Source organism: Zeus faber, assembly GCF_960531495.2.
Source record: "Zeus faber genome assembly, chromosome: 18".
Classification (NCBI taxonomy): Eukaryota; Metazoa; Chordata; class Actinopteri; order Zeiformes; family Zeidae; genus Zeus; species Zeus faber.
In genome coordinates, this window is record NC_137210.1 from 8,874,817 (window position 1) to 8,891,880 (window position 17,064).

Here is a 17,064-nt window from a genome sequence, read left to right on the forward strand (position 1 = left end):
GAGATCAGACAACTTGGACTAACGGAAGATGCTGGCGGAGGTGGAGGAGATAGGCGGAGGAGGTTGGAGGAGTTCCTTTCGTGCTTTTTTGGTTGCTTTTGTTTGTTGCTACACTTTATTACTGAACTTAATTGCTAAAAAAAATTTTTCACTTCACTTTAATTTTAACTTGAAAAAATTTGCCAATTCCATCACACGCACACCTCGCTCATGTTTTTCTATTGATTTCATGCTTTAATTCAATCGACATCATCTGCTTCTTCTTCTCAGCACTTACTTTCTTAGGAGCCATGATTAGAATTTTTTTTTGGGCAAAACAACTGCACAAAACGCACAAATCACGAGCGCGAAACACAAAAGAGATGCTGGCTGGATTCGCTCGCCACGCCAACTAGCAGCGGTGTACCTGAAGTTCGCTCCTCCTAACTCACATTGTTGCTGGCAAATCAATACAAAAAATCGTCGGAACTACAGCTCATAACTCGGAAAACTCCTATGTTAGTGCACTCGGAAATCAAGGTACCACTGTGTGTATATATATATATATATATATATATATATATATATATATATATATATATATATATATATATAAAATATATATATATACAATATATATATAATTTTGTATTTCATTTTTTTGCTGGTGAAAGTTACAGGGGGATATGAAATGCAAACAAAATAATCATTGCCAAGTTATAATCATTGACTGTCTTCCTGTCGCTATATGCAAGGACTTCTGGAGAAGATTTTCAGTTGCTCCGCAGAGTTCGCTCTCGCTCGTCAATGAGCTTTTCGCGCCGTGTGCCAGGGGGCGGGACGGTCCATTAAACATATTGTAAGGGGGATTGCTTTTGTGTGTTGTGTGAACGGGTCATGGCTCTCCGTGTTCGGGACGCATTGAGAACTGTGCTGTGTGACGATTCACACATATAACAATATATTTATAATTCCTCATTGAAATGTTATCCTTGTGCATTTTTGCTTCCATATGGTAAACCACAGTACTGCGGTTATACGTTGCTTTTTTACCACGGTAGGAAAAATTTCAAACTGTCACTAAAAGAAGGAGAGACGAAATCAAGGCAGGATGGATGAAAAAGGGAGGAAAAGAACAAAGGCAGAAAGGAAGGAAGCAGAGAAGCAAGGAAGGAAGGAAAGAAAGAAAGAAAGAAAGCAAGGAAGGAGAGAAGGAAAGAGGGACCTTTCCTTCGTTCATTCTGTCCTTCGTTGCTTAGGTTAGTCGATGAGAAGAGTCTTAGTCGACCAAGCTGCGCCTTGTGAAAATGAACCTTAAAGCCTGTATGGCTGGACTCATCTATGAAATACCAGAGGGCTTTTCACATGAAGCAAATTTTAATAAAATTCTGGCTCCTTGCTGGTGGTTGCGCCACATTCAGAAGAATAATTACAGCTTTTGGTGGTTTTCCCGGTAATTAACAAGGCGGCTCGCTTCATGCATGCGCGCTGTGCAGTGCTTGTAAATTAAATTGATGTTTTAAAAGCTTGTAATAAGTTATTGTGTTGGTGTTACTGATAAATTAACAAAATGTTCAGTCCCCTTGCTGGTTGCTCCGACACATAATAGGGCTGTTCCTAATGACTTATTTCCCTGACGTTTTAGCGGAAGTTAAAACTTGGCCTAGTCGACTTTTCTAAAACAGGGGTTCCCAACCACCAAGCCACGGATCGGTGCCGGGCCACGGGGCATCTGCCACCGGGCCGTGGGAAGGCGGGCGGCGGTGCCCTGATTTAGCCTGTGCTTTCATTTTTCTTTTTCTTTTTTTGGCAAAGCCGGATCAGAGTGATCCGAAATCGAATAGTATGTTCTAATTGTAGATGTATTTATCTATTATCTATTTATCTATCTATTATTTATTGTCCCCCCCCGCGCTGTATACGCTGCTGAACAGTGGCGGACTATCACGGTGCGGGGGCAGAATTCCGAGTTTATTATTGAAACATAGGGGTACCTTTTTTTTTGCGTGACCCTCATAACACTCTTTTATTGTAGATGTATTTAATGTATTTATTTTCCTCTGACACTCAGTCACCAAATCATATATTTAAATAATTAAGTTAATATCATAAACGTGCGACGATTAGTTGACCAACTGCTTGAAATGACGACTAATAGTGGACTAGACAAATCTTTAGTCGGGGGTAGCCCTAGAAAATACCCAAGGGGGAAGGAAAGAAAGAAAGAAAGAAAGAAGGAAAGAAGGGAGGGAGGGAGGTAGGAAAGAAGGAAGGAAGTAAGGCAGGAAGGACAGTAGAAAGAAATTAAAGAAAGAAAGAAAGAAAGACAGAAAGAAGGAATGAAGCGAGGAAGGAAGGAAAGAGGGAAGGAATGACCAAAGGAAGGAAGGAACGATGATGGAGATGAGGGGGTGGGCGGAGAGGACCCACCTGGAAGTTGTGTATGGGGTTGGGCGTGGGCAGCCAGGTGGAGCGCGGGTTCTCCTGCGAGCGGAAGGGCCCGTTGAAGGCCCGTGTGATGGCGCTCAGGTTGAAGGCGCAGACGGCCGAGGCCGCGATGCTGTTCCTAAAGAGAGAGAGAGAGAGAGAGAGCGAGAGAGAGAGAGAATAAAATGAGGGCAGAAAAAAAGACAAACAAAGCATCCATAGAGCGCAATAGGCAATAAGATCCAGAGCGGTTGTTATTATCTGAATAACAGTTTATAACAGTTTATAATGGCGAGGTGCTGTGGGAGGTGGGGAATGAAAGGTAATCTGCCGCGCGCTGCGTCCTCCTCCAGACAATCCCATCATGGAGAGGTGCGCTGTCTGGCTGCTGGCCGGGGGAAAGCACAGTCCATGTGCAGCAATAAGCAGAGAGAGCGAATGCAGAGACGCACGCATGCACGCACGCACACGCACGCGCACGCGCACGCACACACACACACACACACACACACACACACACACACACGCACGCACACACACACGCAGGTGGTTTTTGGCGCCTTCTCGAAAAAAACTTTAAAAACCAGATGAATCAGGATTAGAACAGCACGTTAACATTTTTGGAATCAAGAGAGTCGATCGGGAGTTTCAGAACATTTTTAAATGACTTATGAATGCTTATAAAAATGCATTAAAGCTTTTGAGATTATGAGGACCCTAAATGTGTCCTGGCCATCCCAATGTCCTATTAATGTTGGTGTGTTTAAAGCCTTTAAAATCATGTCTCACGCACGCACACACACACACACACACACACACACACACAACACACACAGAGCAGCCCTTAAATAGAGGTGTCACATAATAAGAGTAAACCTCAGCTAAACTGTCAATGTGGCTAACACTATTACCCTGATTCTATTCCTGCCTCCTCAGGCTCTATAATGTGCTGCACGATAATGACTTTCTCAACTGCCTGCCGCTGCTGCCTGCGTCCCCCCCCCACCCCTCTCTCTCTCCCTCTCTCTCCCTCTCCCTCTCTCTCTCTTCTCCGCTCCACACTGATCAGACTTTACTGTAAAATAACCTGCCTGCCTTGGCAGCGCTTCCATGGCGCTGTTGTGACAATGCATCAAGAGAAGAGTGACGGGTGATATATTATAGAGCGGGAGAAAGAGGAGAAAAAATAGGGGAGGGAGGCAGGACCTCAAACCTCTGCGTCAGAGGACTGAGAAAAAGGGTTTTGGGTTTTTTTTTTCTTTCATACAGTACTTCCTTCCTAGACACCCGGTTGTTCAGTTGTGGTTGTTGGGGTTAGGGCGTCAAAACCGAAGCTAAAAAAGGATTTGGACTAAACGGCAAGCGGGTGGGTCTTAAGCCAACTACTGGACAGAGAACCAATCAAACCCTAACCCTAACCCTGAGCGGCAGGAGTGGGTGTGAGCGGGGCGAGTCAGTGGTGTGGAGAGCTTGCGAAACACAGCTAGTATCATGAAACCATAGACAAACCTCCTGAAATAACCAGATGGCGGCCACGAACCGCACGCACGCACGAACCGCACGCACGCACGCACGAACCGCACGCACGAACCGCACGCACGCACGCACGCACGAACCGCACGCACGCACACACGAACCGCACGCACGCACGAACCGCACGCACGCACGCACGCACGCACATTCATAAACACTGCAGGCGAGCCTAGCTGTGGGCCTGCGGTTTTGGCGCAAAGTTCAGTTTTGAAAATAATCTTTTCCTGGGAAAAACCTCAAAATGACCACATTTAATGATGGATGGCGAAGTAAAGGGTGTAAAGTGTAGGGGGTGAAGAGTGTAGCGTCGTTGCATTATGAAGCCTTTTGACTGACGGCGGAGCAATTTGACATCTTTCCGCCGTCTCCGCGATATGATGACTCTCAATACAAGTCAACAGTTAGCCTCGGGCCCTCGTCTCCGCTCAAAGTCGATCCCCAGTTTTAATCTCTGGTTTTTCGGGCTCTCAGCTTCCGAAGATTCAGCCCCCCCCTCCCCAGGTCTCTTAATCACCCCGGCTGTCCCTCTCTCCCTCTGCAATACGGGGCTAATTTCTCCACACCGCTTTGACAAACCTTGGCATCCCATGAGGCTTTAGATAACTCAGGGAGACCTGTCGCTGTCCCCCTGAATGTACTGTATAATCTTATCCGCCGTGTCGCCATTTGTCTTTTATGTTGCCGGGGGCGAGGATAAGAGGATACGCAGGGAGGAGATAGATAGAGAGCAGACACAGCCAGACATTGGGGAAGAGTCTCTCTCTCTCTCTCTCTCTCTCTCTCTCTCTCTCTCTCTCTCTCTCTCTCTCTCTCTCTCTCTCTCTCTCTCTCTCTCTCTCTCTCTCTCTCTCTCTCTCTCTCTCTCTCTCTCTCTCTCTCTCTCTCTCTCTCTCTCTCTCTCTCTCCCGGTGATTTGAGCCCAAAGCAGAAAGCAGAGACAGAGAAATGTAGAAGGGCCGCTAAATCCTAAATCATCCTGCCCTACGTGTCCAACACAAGCCAGTCGGTCGGCCAGTCAGCCAACCAGCCAACCGGTCAGCTGGAGGACAACCAGATGGCCGATGAGCAAGATTGGATGCAGTGCAGCAGATCCTGGTGCAGTTTTCCCTCGGAGTGTACTGGAAAGAACGCTCAGCTCGGGGACAGAGGGTCGTGTTGCGACACGGTGAACTCCTCACCATTCCCAAATGATGGACCCTCAGTTTTTTGTTCTTTTTTGCTAAAACAGCCTAATATCCTTTTCATATGAAAAGGAAAAAAGATAAAGCTACATTAAAGCCAATGATATAACCTCACTAAATAGCTGCAACGCATTGCAGAAATGCTCAGATAAAAAGCCCACTCAGCAGAGCTCCATGGCAGCGCGGGCCAGAAACTGAACCTGCACTGCCGGGATTATCTGTACATATTTTTATAGCCCGCACACAATAAGCCAAGTTGGCAACAGCGCCGGCCTGAAAACATCACAATGAGAAGCAGACAGCTCAGAGTCAGCAAACACCTCCACACAACAATTAAACAATGTATGAGGTTCACAAGGTTGTGCGAGAGGGAGAAAAAAAAAGTCTTGGATTCCAGCTACGGTTGGAGATGTTGCTGATTGTTTGCCAGCGGTTATGCCTATTGTAGACTATTAAAGTGATTGTGAGAGGAAATGTGTCCTTCCTCTCGTATCAGTTCAATGCCGGGCGCCTTGAATAGTCTGGCAATGGTCCCTGAGTGTACAGGTTTACAAGGACTTCCTTGGGTGAGGCCAAACAAACTATACGAATAGTACGTTTAAATTAAAGAATGTTTGAGCCTTGAAACGTGACGTATTTAAAAATATGTTAATAAGTCCATGAGCAAAATCCCAAATATCCTAAATATTTTGGGATATGTGGGATGGGCAAAGTGCTGTATTTCCAAGATTCGATGCCCATGATCAAGAAACTTTTATAATTTTGTATTGCTAGCCTATGAAGCCAACATTCCAGATGAATAGTGATGAATTAACCTACAGACACAGTACATTCAGGCAGCTCAGCGGGCACTCTGAATCCTCACCTTGTCGGTTGCCACCACTCTTGAGCGTGTGACGGCAGGACCCTGCCATACGTTTCTGAAGTTAATTAAATGGCCCGGTTGTGTCCTAGGGTCTAAAATCTCTCAGCTCGGACGGAATGGTAACGGCTTCCACTACATAACCCTCACTTAGAGATTAGAGTAGAGACCTAGATAACACAGATGCTTACAGTGTCTTACAATGAAATCACTTGTTTTAAAGTGGTAATCCATAAGAATAATTTGTTGAAAGAATCTCATATTTAATACTTAATTTAGTCTGCACTTTATAACAAACAGACATTCAACGTATTTACATTATGCCCGTGCGTCTCCATGTGTTCCTATGCTGTTTCCATTGTTGGTGGCGGGGTCCGCCTTTATCTGAAAAAAAATCTCTGCGTCACATCAAGTGACGAAAAATCGGAAACCCCAAATCAACGGATCAAAAGGAGGGGATACTTGCAAGAAATACTTTTAAAACCAGATGATGAATAGACATATTAGCATTTTGAATGGGATTCTGGATCCAAAGCAGATAATCTTACGGCTTGCTCCTTTAATAAAAAAAACTATGAAAAGAGAGATGCGTGACAGGGAGTCGCTCCCAAACGCGCGACTCAGACCGCCCTGTCCCAACAGAGAGGATAAGTGCTCCGGTGCCGAGCCCAATCTCCCGCAATTCTCTGAAACGGGGGCCCCGAACCCCTGGAAGTGGGCCGGGAGCCTGTGCAAGTTTGGCCAGACAGATGGAGACAGTGTTTGCAGTTGATTGCATTAACATATCCACCCCTGTTGAAGAGGAAGAGGAGGGTGGGGGGGTCAGGGTTTGGGCTGGGACCAGCGAGGAAGGACACAAACACAAGCTCAGAGCTGCAACCTTTCCTCATACTGTAACCTCTGTTTTCCGTGTTCCGTGTGCATCCTCCCTTCGCTCTCTTTTCGCTGTTCTGTCATTTCTCTGCGCCCCCCACACACAGACACACCCCACTCTCTCAGTGTCTCCAGTTGGCTCCAGCTTGACAGCAAACAGCCAGGCGGTGTCGGGTGGCAGCAGCTTAGCAGGTGAGGGAGCAGAAGGTGAGAGGCAGCATCCAACGTCTCCCTCGACGTCCCCCGGAATACATCTGCATACCAAACACCACGACTGAGCGATTGCACACACACACACACACACACACACACACACACACACGCACGCACGCACACACACAAGCAACACGCAACATTGCCACCATCACCGTTTCACTTTCATGTTTGTTGTTTGTCTTACAACGTGCACCCACTCACACACACGGCAGCGTGCTCCAAACACACACCATTTCAGGTGTAGACGTGTAGACCACTCAACATTGAAGCGAATTAACGTATAACCTTAACACAGATGAACAAACAGATGAACAATTGTCTCCTATAGCTACAAAAAGACCAAAACAAAAAGGATCGTTAGGATCGAACATGAAGCCCTACACTGCAGCTGTTCCAAATTGCCTGTTTTTCCCCACTTAAAAAGTGTTCCCAAATTTACTTTGTGTCTGCATTAGGGAGTGAGTGCCCTCATTTTTTGAATACTTGATGTTATTGTCCAACATGCAAATGGCGAAAAAGGTGAAAATGGTACAGAAAGAAACATGTAGTGACCAATAGTGATTGACCATTATTTCACTTTTCATATTTTTGACACATTTATTTAACCCTAAAAACTTGCCGGATAACCTGGTGATCACACATTAACCACTCCAGTGACTTCCAGTCCAAGTTTCCACCGCTTTACCGTCTCAATCGCTCTCCTCTTCATTATCACTTTCCACTTTTCGTCATTGTTTAGGCATCTGCCGTTGGCTTATGACTTTGACACACACACACACACACTGAATTTGCACATGTTTTCCCTGTCTCTCCTCTCTCTAATGAGCTGTGTGACAAACCACAATCCCGTCCCAACCTGGAGCCATGTAGCGGGATGTGTGTGTGTGTGTGTGTATGTGTGTGTCAGTATATAAGCAGTGTGGCCGAGGGGTTGAGTCATTAGTCGCAGAGCAGCAAGCTCTGAGCTGAACATTCTGCTTCTCTCTCTCTCTCTCTCTCTCTCTCTCTCCCTCTCTCTCTCTCTCTCTCAGAGAGTTGGTGGCTGACAGGTGAAGAGGCAATTCTTCTGCTGTGACAGTTGTGTGTTTGGGAATGTGACTGTGTGTGTGTGTGTGTGTGAGAATTGCTTTACTTTTCGAAATCCCGACTCCCAACCGCTAGTGAATGACTTATGAGAAAATGGCCACAACAGTTGCGTATACCCCCCACCCCCCCTCCCTAACACTCACACGTTGGTGGTGAAGATGCCGTAGATGAGGTCCTGCTCGGGCAGGTAGAAAGTGCTCTGCAGCTCGTCGTAGTAGAAGGGGATCTCGCCCGAGCGCGAGCAGTTGAGCCGCGCCTTCATGAAGGTGGTCCACGTGTCCTCCAGCAGGAAGCGGCCGCCCATGTCGTTCTTGCAGACACGCGCCACCCGCGAGTACACCGTCTTGCCGCAGTCGTTCTCCACCGCGTTCTCTCGCAGGAAGAAGAAGGTGAACAGGCCGATGTCATACGCCGAGATGAAGTGGGGCTCTGCGGGGGAGGGGAGGGGAGAGGAGAAGAGGGTCAAGAGTGTAGCTCTTTAAATTATTTTTTTGGGGGGGATTCGCGATATAATATATATTATATCACTGTATCTTCTATATCGCTGGTTATTTGTGTTCAAATGACACAGGCCAAATGCGGCTCACGAATTAATGCATTCCAGGCTCTTTGAAAAGCGAGTGATGGACTGTAGTTAGCATCAGTTTTTTGCATTGTTTTTGCTGCTGTGACACCTGCATTTTCTGCCCCTGGGATGATGCTTATAGGCTTATAGCAGAGATAAAGAAATAAAGGCTTAAAGTACTGTGTGGCTGTAGAAGCAGCAGTGTGCATTGGAGAATATAAAACCTGAGAAAATATTATCTAGAAATGTAATGGTTCATTGGAAGCTTTTATTGTTAAGTGATAAAGATGATTTTGAGGGCTTGAGAAGGGGCGTAAGGAGCAATTTCAGAATTTTAGTGGAGCGCAGAAACAAACTTTTGATGGATGTTGATGTCATTATTTCATTAACAGCAGCATATATGAACCACGTCTACTTTTACACAGGTTTAGTTTGGCTTCAGTGGACTCTAATTTTGAAAGATAATTGCATAGAAAACTATTAATTAACTGCACCAATCTCAGAGCAAACTCCATTTTAATTTTTTTTCCCTTACGCCTTCATTAAAAAATAAAAGCAATGGTAAACTTGTCCTTTGACCACTTGACAGAGCTGATCAAGAGCTTTCGAACGATATAAAAAAACACTCGCCCTAGGTGTCAATTACGAATCTTGATTTGATGAACAAGACGGTGGTTTGGCATTTTTTTGATGATAATTGCTTGTTGAATTTTGTGAAACATTTTTCTCTTTAATCTGGCACCCAACAGAGTTGGGGGCCAGAACCCACACAACACATAACCCACACAACACATTTGAGATTTATTCATTCAGATTCATTTTGGGTTTTTCGAGTAACTCCGTGGCTCATCAGAGTTGTTGCTGAATGAGACTTTTTGGCCAATCAATAAACAATAACTTTGTGTGTATTTTGCAGAATGATGGGGTCTCCTGCATAATTTCCGGCATTAGGTAGAGCAGATAATAGCATAAACACAGAAGTGAACCCTCAATTATTGCAGCAAATACGAGGGGGGGTGTGAACTTCACAAACTTGGAGGAGTTAATAACCAGGTCCACAGAGGGCGCTTTAGATGAGGGCAGGTGATGTTTCATTATTTTATTCATCTCTCTCAGGAAAAGGGATCCCACTCCCACTCCTGCTAATGCCGTGTGGCAACAGCAGTATGTTGCGCTCTCCAACACCCCTAAGCTCTCTAGCAATATCTGCCGTAGCAGACATCAAGAAAAGTTCCACTCTGAGATGAAGGTAATCCGTTCTGATGTCGACTTTTATTATTTGGGTCCAGTTTTTTAACCCCGCCTCTCTCTCTCGCGCTCTCTCTCCCTGCTGCTGGATGTTAGTCGCAGTGGAGGCATTACTCTGTGTGTGTGTGTGTGTGTATGTGTGTGTGTGTGCGTGCGTGCCTGTGTGTCTGTGTGTGTGGCGGTAGCAGCACAGCTCCCGCTGTGGCTTCAATTTCCCAGCGGGATAAAGAGCTTTTTCATTCTTTTATAAAGTGATGTAACGCACTCAAGGATCCCAACGCACTCTCCATCACCATTTTCACGGATGATGACCGCAAACAAATTAATAGAATGGATATATGGACCCCTTCACATCATAAACACGCCCCCCCCCAAAAAAAGACAGAAAAACACACGCACGAACACACAGACGAGATACATTATATTCCATTGCACTTGACCTGCCGCAGCCTTGGCGGTCAGCGCCTCGGGCCCGAGCGAGGATGTTTCCAGAGAAATATAATTAAAAAGACAGATTTCGAGCCACGTCTATTTCTCCAGCAATGTAATTAAATCCCAGAGCTGTGATAAAAAAAAAAGACAACTTGCGGCCAGATTGGCCACACCGATGAAGTCACCGTTGAGTGGAGAATAACCAATTCACCTTCTGAAAACACAATCTAAAAAAAGAATAAAACTACAACTGGTGATTAGATTATTTGGAGGGTTGTTACACGCAGGTCGAGGTAATTCCGAGTCCCCTCACCCTCCGTTCTGTGGTACAATACCGAGGCTCTTTTCCTTTTTCGGAACACTGCTCATGTTGATGGAACTGTGTACGACAGAAATGTCGGGTCAAAAAAAGGTGTGAAAAAGTTGTACTTCTATAATGGATTCAGATTGGAATACTAATAGCCTTCCAGAGCTGGCGTTATAGCCAAGGTTTGGATGACATATAGGCACGTCCAACGATCTACAGGGAAGTGAGAAGAGTAGCGTTGCAGTCTGGGGCGTTAACGGCCGTTGTGCATTTCCGAGCGTGACCCGTACAGTTGATACCTCGAGGCGATCACTCATTAGTTACGATCAGAAGAAAGGACTTGTCAGAATGCCGGTAATGAATCTGCCAATGTGGAGGGCTAATTGCTATGGGAGCGAGAGCGGCGGGGGGGCTGTTGGCGGTCTGACCGTGCTGGGTAATTGATAATTACTAAAAATAAATTCTGACAGTCAAGTCTTAGATTTAATTTTAAATTATCTTTATTTAGGTGGTGAGGTGCACAGAAAACATAGGCCTGAGGTAGCAATGTGGGAGGGATGAGCTCGAATCCCCCTATTGGAAACGTAGAGCGCAACAGGCGGATGCACGGGAGGTGGAGGGGGCACAGCAAACCAGCAAGCAAAGCAGGTAGCAAAGCGTGAGTGATTGGATGCTCAAATATGGGGCTATTCCGCCGCATGATAGCATTTCACATCGACTCCACTATTTTGGTTTTCCTTCGGGCAAAGGTTGTGGATAGTACCTAGTACTTTTTTTGTATCCAATGTGTCCTGCAGACTACTGATTGGTCACAGAGAATCGTCATTGCTTCACTGTGTCATCAATGCACGACACGGGACATCCTGCACGAACCCACCATTTGTAAATAGTTACTACAGCGGCCGCAATTCATTTCATTCATTGGACCATTTGATTAAATAGCAACTCGCAAAACCACAAAAAATAAAAGCGTGAAGAACACCATCCCTTCGATATCCCCCATTGTTTCTGTGTGTGTTGCGAAGATGACGTCATGGCAGTTTCATGCGGCGTCACTATGGATACCATCTGCAGCGGAAAACAAAGTACCTGGTACCAAAAGAGAGTAGAATCAAGGAGAGTCAACAAGGCCGGCCCATAAGGGGGTGGAAGAGTGTGGCACTGTCAAGTTGTCTGACAGAACTAATCTAATTTGAAAAAAAGAGGAAAACACCCTCCAGATGTACTTATTGTTAAGAAACATGCAAAGGAACTAATAGAGTGTGTTTGTGTGTGTAGCATTTTAACGTGTATATCCATTTGTGCCTGTGTCGACGTGTGTGCATAGACAGCCCTGCACCTGTGCGCGCTGTACGTGCATGCACGTCCACACAAAGGGTAGGTGGTGCAAAACGCTTTTTGCACAATATTCCGGAGGCTACGTGGGCGCGGGGCTGACTCAATAGTGTTGTAGCAGCGCCCCACAGGGCGGTAAACAGGTTGCACAATCCGGCGGAGCTGCTCACAGGCTGCTGGGGCTGTTATCAGATACCCTGGGCCATGCCCTGGGACAACGACAAGATTGGGGCGAGAATGTTTCTGTGGAAAAATATTTGATATTTGTGTGGGCGTGTGTTTTTTTCTTCATCTGATAGTATTTTTGTTGTATTTACCACACAAAAGAAAGGAAGGAAGGAGAGGCAGTGGGGTAAAATTATTGTTACAGTAAGGCTTATAGGCCATACTTAACACCTTATTTAATAAACTGAATAATATTTAATAAACAATCTATTGGTACTATTAATACCAATATATGCAATGTCAAACGTTACAAATTATCATGCAAATTGGATTTAAGTGTCATAAATATTAAATTTTTTGTTTTTCAATTAAACTCATGGATGGTATGGATGATTGTGTCTCAGGGCTCTTTGGATCACTGAAATCAATCTCAGACACCTGTGATAATTGGTTTGCCAGGTGAGCCCAATTCAAGGAAAACTACTTAACAAGGACGTTCCACATTATTAAGCAGGCCACAGGTTTCAAGCAATATGGGAAAGAAAAAGGATCTCTCTGCTGGGAAAAGCCTCAAATAGTGCAATGCCTTGGACAAGGTATGAAAACATTAGATATTTCACGAAAACTTAAGCGTGATCATCGTACTGTGAGGAGATTTGTGGCTGATTCAGAGCACTGACGGGTTTATGCAGATGAAGGCATAATGAGGAAGGTTTCTGTCAGACAAATTCATCAGATTTAAGAGCAGCTGCTAAAATGCTGTTACAAAGCAGCAAACAGGTATTTGAAGCTGCTGGTGCCTCTGGAGTTAAAGAACCTCAAGGTGTAGGATCCTCCAGAGGCTTGCAGTTGTGCATAAACCTACTATTGGGCCCCCCCTAAGCAATGCTCACAAGCAGAAACGGTTGCAGTGGCCCAGAAATACATGAAGACTCATTTTCAAACAGTCTTGTTTACTGATGAGTGCCATGCAACCCTGGGTGGTCCAGATGGATGGAGCAGTGGATGGTTGGTGGATGGCCCCCATGTCACAACAAGGCTGCAACGTCAAGGAGGTGGCGGAGTCATGTTTTGGGCCGGAATCATGGGGAGAGCTGGTAGGCCCCTTTAGGTCCCTGAAGGTGTGAAAATGACCTCGGCAAAGTATATAGTTTCTGACTTACCACTTTCTTCCATGGTACAAAAGGAAGAACCGTGCCTTACGTAGCAAAATCATCTTCATGCATGACAATGCACCATCTCATGCTGCAAAGAACACCTCTGTGTCCTTGGCTGCAATGGGCATAAAAGGAGAGAAACTCATGGTGTGGCCCCCATCCTCCCCTGACCTCCACCCTATTGAGAACCTTTGGAGCATCCTCAAGCAAAAGATCTATGAGGGTGGGAGGCAGTTTGCATCAAAACAGCAGCTCTGGGAGGCTATTCTGACATCCTGCAAAGAAATTCAAGCAGAAACTCTCCAAAAACTCCCAAGTTCAATGGAGGCAAGAATTGTGAAGGTGATATCAAAGACGGGTCCTATGTTAACATGTAACTTGGCCTGTTAAGATGTTTTTGATTGAAATAGCTTTTGATTTCAGTAAATATGAACTCCTAAAGCTGTACATTCAACAAATGACCATTTTCTTCTTTTCTTCAGTTCTTTACAACCTTTAAATGTTTTGAAACCCTGTTGTGCATAATAATTTGGAACAGTGCATTTTGAGTTTTTTATTTTTGAAAAAAATACTGTTATCATTGTGAGGTTTGTTCAATAACATTCAAATTATACCCTAACGGTTGATGACTTGAAAATTATACTGACTGTCATTTGCATTAACTATTTAGGAATATCAGAGATCATTTGCATAATAATTTGGAACGCGGTGTATAAGACGGCCTATATAATATAATATTATTTTATATTATACTATATTATATTATATATTATTCCACAGCCAGTCGGCTGTATCTCTCATAGATATATATATATAACAGAATGTCAGCACTTGGAGGGCTGCCAATCAAATAAGCAAGCAGATTGATTAGATCCAGGACCCCCTATCTTTTTCTCTCTCCCTCCCTCTATCCCTCCACCCCTCCATCCATCCCTTCCGCCGCCACCGTCTCTGAACTGGGAGGCTTAGCAGTGGAAATGAGATTTTCATTCACACCTTGAATCTATCGGGGGAGGCTCCATAACCCTACTGGACCCGGACGAGAAGCAAAAGGAAGGCTGAGTGAGAGTTGATCTGTGTGTGTGTGTGTTTATGTGTGCGTGTATGTGTGTGTGCGCGTGTGTGCGTGTGTGTGTGTACGGATGAGTTACCGTGTCTGCAACCAGCTGTAATTATTCTGATGACACTATCTACTCTGCCTCTCTATCTCCCTCCCACATACCAACTCCCCCCCTATCTCTCTCCCTCTCTCTCTCTTTCCCTCACACACACACGGAGGTATGCACGCACCGCAGCGCCACATGGAGCGAGGCATGCTGGGTGTTGTAATTTCACCCTCTCTGTGTGGGGAGGAGTAATTACATCGCTCGCTGACTTTCCAGTCTATCTGCTCGTTCGGCCATCTTCCTCCACCTCCTCATCTTCCTCATCCTCCTGCCATCTTGCAAAACACATTCTTTTTGAATGCCTAAAAACACAGCAGCCCCCCTTACCCACACACACACACAGACACCACCTGCACGCCATCATTACTTTCTCTTCCTATAATCCATACTCCTCTGTGCAGGACTTTTTGATGCTCCGTATCTTCCATGGCTTAGTTCTGAGGGGGTCTGTAGCGTCAGCGCCACAGAGATTATTGACACCTTTACCCGTGCGACGACACCTGGCTGGGATCCCAACCGCGTATGTGTTCCCACTTATGCGGCTTTGGCACTGGACGCCCGTTTGTACCCCCTTGGAGGAAACACCCGCTAACTGACTGTTGCCGTGAAAATGCAAACCTGATGCTCGGGATCCGAAAGCGCCGTACCTTCCGAGGCAAAACCCCCTTCGACTTAACGACGAGGGCTTCTCGGGTGATTAGCCGACAAAACTTGTGGACCCATGTGGATTACTCAGGAATCCATTGAGAGTCCGGCCTCGATCATATTACTAATCCTATTAACATTAGATTTCTCACGCTCGATAGAAAGTGATGGCACGCAGGCAGGGCACTGAGGGGAAATTCAAACAAGCACAGGCTCTCTGTGTTCGTAACTTGCACTTACTCAACTCTAATCCCCTGTACTTCGGGGATTGTCTTTTTTAAGTGCGAGGGACAGTTGTGACAGACAACTCTGAGATTTACTTTTAAATTATCTTTAGTTATTTTACATTGTTTGCGGTTAGCGTCTGGGCTCTACTGCTCATCACTCCTGGTGAGGTGCACAGCACCCATAGGCATTCTTAATGAGCTTGAAATATTGGAGTGATGAGTTCGAATCCCCCCATGGGATAGAAGAGTAGAGCCCAACATGTGGATGCACATTAAGCAAACAGGCAGCAAAGCAAGGTAGGGCAGGCTCCTTAAATTGGCTGGCCCATAAGGGTGTGAAGCATGTGGCGCCGTCGAGTTGTCTGACAGAACTAGCTCCGCAAATTACGTCTCATTAGAATGACCCAGACAAGAAAGTGCGTGAGAAAATACCATTGAGCCACTTTGAGTTGTATTGGGCAGTGCGGAGCGGCGGCATCCCCCCAAGGCTGCGGTAGATGACGGGGTCGCGGCCGGAGAAGTCGATGACGGTGGCGGCATACAGTTCACCGCTCTCTGTCACCACGGCAGTGGAGTTGTGCCGTGGGTCGTACGGGCAGCGCGCCACGCCGTTCACCCGCTCCAGCGCGCTGCTCATGTTGCCCACCTGGGATTGGTGTGGCAGTGGAGATCCGGTAGACCCCACAGGCCAACGGAAATCCATGGAGAACCAGGTGGGACGCAGAGGGGAGGGACAGATGGAGAAGGGAGTAAGGATTAGAAACACAAATAGATAGATAGCCCCTTGTTGAATTTTAAAGGGAGAGAGAGAGAGAGAGAGAGAGAGAGAGAGAGAGAGAGAGAGAGAGAGAGAAGTGCACTCTTCAGTCTCTCGCTCTCTCTTTCCCCTGCCTCATGAGGTTTAGAGACTGCATAATTATCTGTTTGATGTTGCAAAGCACAGGAATTACACAAACACCTCCATCACCCACACTGGACTAAATGTAAATGGACTCGCCGTTACGTTTAGCAATGTCTGCACACATTGCATGAATGCAGGTGCAGGAAACAATTAACAAGAACACTTGAATATAGTGAGGGAGGGCAATATAATTCAATCCCACACTTATACGCAAAAAGAAAACACATAATAATGGCTTACCTCTCGGGTGATGCAGAGTGGCTGGAAGGCGTTGGTGCCACAGGTCATGACCTCCGTTTTGTTGACCAGCAGGACTCTGATGTAGTTCTGGCATTCCGCCTATAGGGAGCGGTAGAGGGGAGGGGTAAGAAATAAAAACCTAGAAAAGCAAATCAAAGTGCCTCCACCTCTCTATCTCTCTCTCCTTCTCTCTCCCCTGAGTCTATACCGAAATATTAAGGCCGGTTCTAAGCGAATCAATGTTTTCAATTGATGTTATGGGCCTTTAGGCCCTTAGTTATGTGAGAGGAAACGGTTTTGGTTACTAATGACATACAGGTTTCCTAAAAATATTTTTTTTCTACCAGATATTGTGCCTGTACAGTTATTCATAGGCCCTTTTGGAGATAAAGATGACATGGCAATCAATACTCGGAAGAAATAAGAAATAGGAATGCTTTTATCTGCAGCAGCAGCGATGGCCACAACCTGCCTTTGTAATGCTTTTTTCCTTCCCTTTCATAATAAAGAATATGTTTT

At 45.7% G+C, this 17,064-nt stretch overlaps 1 protein-coding gene across 2 annotated transcripts in view; it reads right to left on the reverse strand.

Annotated features, from left to right (window-relative positions):
* The window catches only part of sema5ba (sema domain, seven thrombospondin repeats (type 1 and type 1-like), transmembrane domain (TM) and short cytoplasmic domain, (semaphorin) 5Ba), a 121,570-nt gene that overhangs the window by 27,058 nt on the left and 77,448 nt on the right, over positions 1 to 17,064 (reverse strand). For both annotated transcript variants that reach the window (XM_080019817.1, XM_080019818.1), the window contains exons 7-10: positions 16,546 to 16,644; positions 15,837 to 16,050; positions 8,301 to 8,586; positions 2,410 to 2,545 (exon numbers count right to left, since the gene is read on the reverse strand). In XM_080019817.1, the coding sequence (XP_079875943.1) occupies positions 2,410 to 2,545; positions 8,301 to 8,586; positions 15,837 to 16,050; positions 16,546 to 16,644 (735 nt within the window). The remainder of the gene's footprint in view (positions 1 to 2,409; positions 2,546 to 8,300; positions 8,587 to 15,836; positions 16,051 to 16,545; positions 16,645 to 17,064) is intronic.